The 9,406-nt window shown below is 42.7% G+C and overlaps 1 protein-coding gene across 1 annotated transcript in view; it reads right to left on the bottom strand.

The window, feature by feature from the left end:
* Dppa2 (developmental pluripotency associated 2) overlaps nt 1–7,219 on the bottom strand; it is a 10,142-nt gene extending 2,923 nt beyond the window's left edge. The window contains exons 1-5 of the mRNA XM_013028510.1: nt 7,143–7,219; nt 5,071–5,212; nt 3,632–3,786; nt 3,491–3,544; nt 1,290–1,587 (exon numbers count right to left, since the gene is read on the bottom strand). Of these exons, the coding sequence (XP_012883964.1) occupies nt 1,290–1,587; nt 3,491–3,544; nt 3,632–3,786; nt 5,071–5,212; nt 7,143–7,178 (685 nt within the window). The 5' untranslated portion in view covers nt 7,179–7,219. The remainder of the gene's footprint in view (nt 1–1,289; nt 1,588–3,490; nt 3,545–3,631; nt 3,787–5,070; nt 5,213–7,142) is intronic.
* Between the last annotated feature and the right edge of the window lie 2,187 nt (nt 7,220–9,406).

Consider the following 9,406-nt stretch of genomic DNA (forward strand, 5'->3'; position numbering starts at 1 on the left):
CGCCTGGCTTTGAACTGAGATCCTCAGATCTCAGCCTCCTGGGTAGCTAAGATTACAGGCATGAGCCACCAGTGCTTTATTCAACAGGTTTTGTTGTTCTATTATCATACATTGCAAACAAATAACTGGGCTACATTTCCCTCCATCTTTACTCTCTTCATTAGTAAGCCCCCATTGGTATGCATACCCCAACAAAGTACATTGATTATTAATGTTTGCTTTCTAGAACCCACCCCAAAACCCCTGTGGAGATTGAACCCAGAGCTTTTGCATGCTAGAAAAGTGTTTAACCACTGAACAATACCAAATCCTCCTGCTTGTCCCACAAGTGAGGTAATAGGTTTATGACATTAAATATAACCTTATCCAGTATCAAGACATGGATACAGGTTTTCTGACCTGTAATCCTGTTGCCTATCTACTTACATCACTATATTATATTCAGTCAACTTCAGAAAACAGACTGAAATGTTTGTTTAAAACACACAAAGTTGAGCTCGTGACCCACTACCCACCAACAAATAAATAAAACCCTAAAGTTATACACACCTATAATCTTAGCAGTTGGGATTTCAAGTTCAAAACCAGACTTGGGCTACATGTATCAAGAGGTTCTATGTGTGTGTGAGAGCATTCATATGTACCAAGTTATGTGTCTAAGTCTCATAATCACTCTAGTAAATAGGTAGTTACAATATTTTTTATAGATGAAGATTTCCCAGATGAATTCAGTACTAGGTTCCATCCCAGAACAACCAATAGAAAGGTAGGAAAGGTAGATATGGTGGCTCATGCCTTGTAATTCTAGCTACTCAGGAAGCTGAGATCTGAGGATCACAGTTCAAAGCCAGCCTGGACAGAAAAGTCAATGTGAGGCTCTTATCTCCAATTAACTACTCAAAAAACAGTGGGGCTGTGGTTTAAATGGGCAGAGCACTATCCTTGAGCAAGAGAACTCAAGAGACAGCACCAAAGCCCTAAGCTCAAGCCCCATTACAGACAAAAGAAGCCCATTCACCCATTCACCCATCATCACCCACTCCATTTATGTGAACACCTTAAGGAAAGAAAAGACTAACCAACCAGTTTTTTCCTGCCTCTGAAATCCATCTATTTACTAAGCAATCACCTAGTTTAGAGACCCATCCCACCAAAACTATTCAGGAAGAGACAAATTCTATGTGAATCCAATGATTAATGACCAAATAGTGAAACATTTTGTTTGTTTTGTTTTAGCAACTGGTAAAAGTGTTTTTAGAAAAGCACTTCCATCTGGAAGTTGATCTTACCAGGGGCTGGCAGCAAAAATGTCTCTATGGTTGACTCAGGAGGACAAAACTTCACTGTCTTGGCTTCAGGAGTTTCTGCAGCAATTCGTGCCCAAGATGCCAACATAGATGCTTGGGCAGAAGTGACTACTTCTACTATATTACCTTTCAATTCTAGGCCAGACTCATTTCCAACAGTGTCCCTGTGTGTATTGGCCTTTTCACTTATACTACTTCTTTTCTGCCGACTTCTTTCCCTCTTACAGTTGTTCTTGGAATATGGCGTCATTCTGGCCTCCTTTGATGTTTTGGGAATATACTGGGGAAAAAAAAAAAAACAATTCACAATGAGTATTTAGTCAGAAGTGCTCTTGCCAAGGACAAATGGAATGTCCCCGCTGCCATCATTCTTTATACTGACTTGCATGTGTATGTCAATGAGATAGTTTAAAAATATCAGTGCTTTCTCAACTGGGAGGAAGTTTTCAGTTGTTAAAACTGAGGAGGAGTAAGCTAAAACATGTTTTGTGGGAAGAGTCAAGGAGAGGAAACGGAGATAAATGGTAAGAGGAAGGGTGAGCAAATATACTCATTATGCTCAATGTACTTCTAGGAAAATGGAACTTTGGGGTTACGGATGTGTTTGGTGAAGACAGGGCAGGGATGACAGGGGTGTCACTGATCAAGATGAATATACGTGCTTTAAAAATGTTAGCCGGGGGACTGGGAAGGTGGCTCAGTGTTAGAGGGCTTGCCTTGCATGCCTGAGACCCTGGGTTTGATTCCTCAGCACCACATAAGCAAAAAGAAAAAAGCTGGAAGTGGTGCTGTGGCTAAAGTGGTAGAGCGCTAGCCTTGAGCTGAAGGACAGTGCCCAAGCCCAGAGTTCAGGCCCCACGACCGGACCCAAAAACAAAAAATGTTAGCCAGGTGCTGGTAGCTCACACCTGTAATCCCAGCTACTCAGGAGGCTGAGAGCTTAAGATCATGGTTCAAAGCCAGCCGGGGTAACCAGAAGTGGTGCTGTGGTCAAGTGGTAGAACACTAGTTCAGCTGAAGAGCACAGGGACAGTGCCCAGCCAGGCCCAGAGTTCAAGCCCCAACAACCGACCAAAAAAAAATTGTTATGAAGTTGTACACAGGAATTACAATCCTGTAAATCAGGTTATGATTATAATGCTTCTTCCCTTTCTTTGTTCTCCTCCATTATTCCTCTCTTGTCCGTACCCTCAAGTTAGGTAGTTTATTTTTTATTACATAATATACATTGAATACAATGGCTACATTTAATCTGGTTTGGACTAAAACTCCTTTCTACAATTACTTAAATAAAAGAGTAAAAGCTGGGCACTGGTGGTTCATGCTTGTAATCCTAGCTACTCAGGAGGCTGAGATCTGAGGATCATGGTTCAAAGCCAGCCTGGGCAGGGAAGTCTATGAGACTCTTATCTCAAATTAACCAACAGAAAACCAGAAGTGGCACTGTGGCTGACATGGTAGAAAACTAGCTTTGAGCTGAAGAGGTCAGGGACAGTACCCAGGCCAGTTCAAGCCCCATGGCAAACAAAAGTAATTTTCTTTTTAATGTGACTGAGGAGGGGCAGGGAAGTATGGTTCAAATAAGCCAGGCAGAAAAATGTCTAAGACTCTTACCTCCAATTAACCCGCAAGCAGCTAGAAGCAGTAAGAGTTAAGGTTAGGGATGACACTGTCCAAAAATAATTCTCTTTACTCGATTTACCTAATTGTATCCACTGTGTATTTCACCTTTATAATAACAATTTTAAAACATTTTAAAGAACTGGGAACAATTAACATGTGGGTCCAGTGACAGAGAGTCAGCCTGAGTACAGAAGCCAAAAGAGCCCTAGGGTTCAAGCAGCCCTATACAGCTCCCCCTCCACAAAAATACCTACATTGGGCAGGATCTTAATACTAGGAAGGCTGAAACAGGAGGACCTTGAGTTTGAGAAAGCAAAGCTAGCAAAGCCCTGGCTCAAAAACAGAAAATAACCAGAAAAACCTGGAGGTAGGGGTCAGGTGACTGCTTCTAAATACCCGCCAATACAACAAACCCATCTCAAATAGCAAAACTATATTTGGCCGCTAAATGTCAATCATCTTACAGTTGAGAAACCCTGCTTTAGAGACCAAGAACACTATTAGCAAAGTAGGATAACCCACCAGGACCACAGCTCCACACTGCCACCAGACTCACTCACATTTTGTTGTTCGGGATATCTATGCTTCAGGAGCCTCAAATACACTTCTATTTTCTAAGGAAATTAAAATGGAACACTGTAAGTAAAATGCAGACAAAGGTTCCCTTACACCCGCACCGAGATTCCCGTCCATGCACTGACCTGGCCGTCTGTACTCAGGTTAAATTGTTGGCACCAGTTACGCAAGGCATTACGAGACACCTCAGTAATAGGAGGCAAGACAGCAGGCAATGGACCCACGGGCTTTTTCCAACGAGTTCTCGAGGAATTGTTCATGTCATTTGTTTGTGGAAGATCTGAAAGATCTAAAAGAGTAAGGACTTAGCCTGTGTTATGATTCATTAAAGATTGCCTCATATTTTCATGAGCTAGATTGCATATGTGTGTATGTATAATTTTTTCTATATTTAAAGTGAGATACTAAATTCAGGAATGAAAACATATACAAAAATACTCAAAACTAGTCTGGGAAGGTGGTAGAGTGCTTGCCTCGCATGCATGAGGCTCTGGGTTCTATTCCTCAGCACCACATAAGCAGAAAAATGGCAGAAGTTGGCACTGTGGCTCAAGTGGGAGAGTGCTAGCCTTGAGCTGAAGAGATGAGGGACAGCATCCAGACCCAGAGTTCAGGTCCCACAACCAACGAGGGAGGGGGGCGAACCTCAGAACTATTTAAAATAGCCGATCTGGGACTATAAAGTTAGCTTGGCTTTTTATAGTTTTGGACAACCATCTGGTTAGAATAACAGGCTGGAGTTTTGCTCCAAGATGGCAGCTTTTGAATAGCAAATATCATTTGCCCATACAGAAATCAAATTAAACCACTCCTATATTCTAGCCCAGACCAGCCACATGAAACCCATTTTTATTAGCCTGACTTGCTGTCCTGACATCATTTCACTTCATTCTTACAAATACTTCTAGTTACTTGTACTTACTTCTTGAAATGCATTGTGGGCCCAGAAATATCTGTGAAGCACTGAGAACAAATTCAGAGGGCCTAGATATTTACCATTGTAAGTAATTACTTCACCAAGGGAAATACTAGGTATTTGCTATGATGATTATTGCCAAGAAGTAAGTACTGTATCTGTATGTTAACTTTGTTTTAAGTCAGAGGGAGAAAACCAGGTCCATACATATGCTAAACAAGCCTTCTTCCATGGAGGTATACCTTGGCTCTTTTTAAAATTTAAAATTGATGGTACTGGGGTTTGAACTCAAGGACACATCTCTCTGCCTTGGCTTTTTGGATCAAGGCTAGTTAGTGTTCTACCACTTGAGTTATGCCATTTCCAGCCTTTCTGGTGGTAGTCTCAGACTTTTCTGCAAAGGTGGCTTTGACTGCATTCCCCAGATTTCAGCTTCCTGAATAGCTATGATTATAGGCATGTCACTAGTGTCCAGCTTTGTTTTTGCTTGTTTGCTTATTTTGGTGGTTGAACTGGGGTTTGAACTCAGGGCTTTCCATACAGGCATTCTACCTACCATGTAACCCATATCTCCAACCCCCTTCACCTAATTTTGATTGAACTTCATTCATGGTTTGGGAATGGAGCATTTTTTCCCTGCCCACATACCTTTGTTATTCTTCGGTGTCTCTAGGTTGAGATTGTCTGCTGTTGGAACATTGGATTGTATAACTTCTTCAAAAGGCTCCTCTGTAACTGGGACAAGTGTTAAAACCACACTTTCTTCATCTAAGTCATCCGGAAACAAATTCTGGAAAAAAGAAGAGTCACTGACTTCCAATTGATGCGACTCGGCTAAGCTGGTTTGCTTTTTTTTGTTTGTTTGTTTGTTTTTTCAATGCTGACACTGGGGCTTGAACTCAGAGCCTTATATATTTGGTTGGCTTTTTAACTCAAGATCAAGGTACCACCACTTGAGCCACAGCAGTTCTTAAAGTTTGCTGGCTGATGGGAGAAAAAAAGTCTCAGACTTTCAGCTGGGTGGCCGTGGCTAGTGCTTGTAATCCTAGTTACTCAGGAAGATCATGATTTAAAGCCAGTTCCAATTAGCCACCAGAACTGTGTGGTTCAAGTGACACAATTCTAGCCTTTAACAACAAAAGCTCAGAGACACAACCCACAACCGGCACAAAAGCAACAAGAAAGTTCTAGTGACAGCACCCAGGGCTGAGTTCAAACTCCAGGACTAGAGTGTATGCACACCCACACATAAAAAGAAAAACTAGGGCTGGGAAGGGGGCTCAGTGGTAGAGCGCTGGCCTTGGCATGCATGAGGCCCTGGGTTTGATTCCTCAGCACCACATAAGCAGAAAAAAAGCCGGAAGTGGTGCTATGGCTCAAGTGGTAGAGCGTTAGCCTTGAGCTGAAGAGCTGAGGGACAGAGCCCAGGCCCAAAGTTCAGGCCCCACGACCAACAAAAAAAAAAAAAAAGAAAGAAAGAAAAGAAAAGAAAAACTGAATTTTTATGTTATCAATCATCATTGGTCAGAAGAATCTGGATTCAAACTCTTGTCAATTTCATGCATACAAACAACAATGCCAGTTACCTATTGGCCCATTCATGCTGCAGATTGCTTTGCTTATGGAAAAGTTAATGGTTTGCCATTGCTAAACACACAAAAATTATCCTGAAACTTGTGTGGCGCATCCAAGGAAGGGAGGAGTTTTATCTCTTTTCCCATGTTCTAGCTGTGGTAGACACAGGACACTTAGCACCAAACAGAAAACCAGGTTATTATTTTTGCTCTGGTTTCAGTAAGTCAATGAAGGAAAGGTAATATGGAAAAACTGGCGGCAGGAAGCAACTATTGATAGGTGTTCTCTGAATCTCCCCTTCTTAACCCTCAGGGTATAGTTCCAGTAATTCACCCTAGAAGTGACAAACCAAATCTCAGAAATTCAGTAAACAAAGCCTTCGAGGAAGGCATCTTTGAGGGTTGTCCTGACCCTTGCTTTTCCTCTCAAACCCAAGGAGAACTCCACTCCCACCGACAGTGACACCCTCTCGGGTCGCGTGCCCTGCCTGCTCCTCCCTTTCCTCCCTTTAGTCTCTCCAATGGCTGCCTGCAGCCCCAAGCTATCTGCATGCAATTAGTGACTTTTTTTTTTTTGCATTTGTATATCACTTTCTCAAAGTCTGGGCGAAGTCAATTCACCCTGGTTAGCTTAAAAACAAGCAAACAAGATGTTGACCTTGTGAAACTCCAGAAGGTAAGTAGGGCTTAAAAGGCAGCCTTCTCAGAGCTGTATACCTGAATGCTGAGCAATTCAACTATGACTGTCTGCTTCTGACCACCATAATTTAACCAGCGACCCTGGGCTCTGCTTCTAACTACTGGAGGAAAAAGAAAAAATCCAATTGATAACTTTATGGTCTCACTTATCCATTTCTACTTTTTTTTCTTGTTAAGTCTTAGTTCTCCATTTCTTAGCCGTTCTTCTCTTTCCTATATGTAAATACTTTCCGTGGGAGTAGGAATCCACAACTTCTTTTTCCAGTCACCCAAATATAGAATCGACCATGTGCAAGTTAACCATCCATTTGCGAAAGAGCCGTCCCAGAAACTACTTGTAAGGGAATGAAGTAAGGTTTAGGATAAGGAAAGATCTTGAAAAGCAGTTTGATGAGGCGGGGAAAAAGTAACTTGATTAGAAACAAACAACAACAACAAAAATCCTACCTTGTCCTTGACGGTACAGTGATTTGAATTTGACATTTTCGGGGCAGACCAGCCAGACACTCACGGTACCTGCACTTTACTTCCTTTAACCTGAGCCTTTCCTGTCTTCTCCTTTTATAGGCAAATGTCTCCGGCTTCCTGTTACCCAGAGGGGCTTCCCCTCCTCCGCGCCGCGCCCGCCCAATCTCGTCAGATCTGCAAGTCTATTGGGTGACCGTTCAATGATTAAGTAATTAGAATAAGTCCAGATCCCTTTAAAAACCAAGATTAAAGACTTACCTTTATCCCTTTTAAAGTGAAAGTTGGGAGCAAAGGACTAGAAACAAACGGTGGCTAACCAGTTCCTATTGGATAAATGGAATGTTCTGGAAAGGCTCTTGGGAGAGCTTTTGGGGCTAGATGAATGGGTTTACTCGGGCGCCTGTGGCTCAAATCTGTAAACCTTTCAACTCTAGAGGCTGAGATCTCAGGGTTTGAAGACAGGAAAAATCCTTGAGATTCGAACCCTTCCTGATAGGCATCAAAAACTCAAGTGATAGAAAACTAAACTAAGAGATTGTACCCAAGCTCTGAGTTCCAGTCCCATCATAACTAAGTACTTCAGTAAGTAAATAAATAAATAAGGTTTACTTAGAAAATTTGTGTCAGTTCCAGTCCCATCATAACTAAGTACTTCAGTAAGTAAATAAATAAATAAGGTTTACTTAGAAAATTTGTGTCGCTGATTTTAGGCCAGCATTTTAGAACGCTTTTGTACGTGTGGGTGTGGGACACGCTAGATTTAAATTGTGGGGTACTTAGGTCTTATCTGTCGGCTACTGTTCTCAACTCAAGAATTTAGCCCTTAGCAATATTGAGAGGAGGAGGAGGAGCAGAAAGAGGCTAAGTTTGAGCAAGCAGGTGATAGAATAATAGGGCAGAAGAGACAGCAGACACTGGGGGTTGCTGGAGCCCTATGCTGGAGGCCCCTTAACCCTGATGAAGAATTTTCCTAGGTCATCCAAAGAACCTGGAGCTAAGGGGAAAGGTCACTCCCAAACCAAGTTACAACACACTGGCCACAGTGTGCTCACAGAGGACTTTCTCTCTCCCTGAGAAATTAACTTTTGTGCTCCAATGGGCCTGAGGTCAATTTAAGTTAAGAATACAAAATATATACAGACTGAGGCTGGGAAGGTGGCTCAGTGGTAGAGCGCTTGCCTTGCATGCCTGAGGCCCTGGGTTCGATTCCTCAGCACCACATAAGAAAAAAGAAAAAAGCCAGAAGTGGCGCTGTGGCTCAAGTGGTAGAGTGCTAGCTTTGAGCTGAAGAGCTGAGGGACAGCGGCCAGGCCCAGAGTTCAGGCCCCACAACTGGACCAAAAAAAAAAAACAACATACAGACAGAAGGGGTGACATTGCTTAAGATGCATTATACTTATGACTAGATTAGTTGAATTGAAACTCCTAGCCACAGTACAAGTGCTTAAAGGATAGTAAATAAGCCAGGCGTCTGTAATCCTAGCTACACTGGAGGCTGAGATCCAAGGATTGATATTTGAAGCCAACCAGGGCAGAAAACACCCCAAGAGACTCATCTCCAATTAGCCACTCAAAAACTGAACGTGGCAGTGTGACTTAAGTGGTAGGGCTCTGGCCTTGAGTATAAAGAGGCTCAGGGACAGTGCCCAGGCCCCTGAGTTCAAGCCCTGCAACAGACAAAAAAAAAGGTAAAAATGATAATAAATAAATTAATGATGGTGATGGTGAAGTATTTTGCAAAGGCTCACCCAGTTTGGGGAGGAACTACTTGGAAACCTAAAGTAAGCAATCCCACCCTAGATCTCTTGGGTCCAAGGGTCAGTACTTCAACAAGCCCTCCCTCAAGGGCTAAGTCTGAATTTGACCTCTTGGCTAAATTGATAGATAATGGTATTCACTGCAGGAATTCCTTTATGTTCTTTGGCCTAGTAGGAAACTGAGTTTAGACTTGGGACTGTTAAAGGTTCTACCTTTCCTTGGGTGTGACCTCAAGTACTTAGTGTGGTTTAAAGAGAAATTCATCTGTTGCCCTGGGGTGGTGCTGGTCCGGGTTGGCTACAACATCTGGGAAACTGACTTCATTAACATGTTTTTGTTTTTTGTCAGTCTTGGGCCTTGAACTCTGCCTGGGCACTGTCCTTGAGCTTTTTTTTTGGGGGGGGGGGATGGGGGTCTGGTAGTGGGGCCTGAACTCTAGGCCTGGGCACTGTCCCTCAGCTCTTCAGCTCAAGGTTAGCGCTCTA

The sequence above is a fragment of the Dipodomys ordii genome, unplaced genomic scaffold, assembly GCF_000151885.1.
Source record: "Dipodomys ordii isolate 6190 unplaced genomic scaffold, Dord_2.0 Scaffold111, whole genome shotgun sequence".
Classification (NCBI taxonomy): domain Eukaryota; kingdom Metazoa; phylum Chordata; class Mammalia; order Rodentia; family Heteromyidae; genus Dipodomys; species Dipodomys ordii.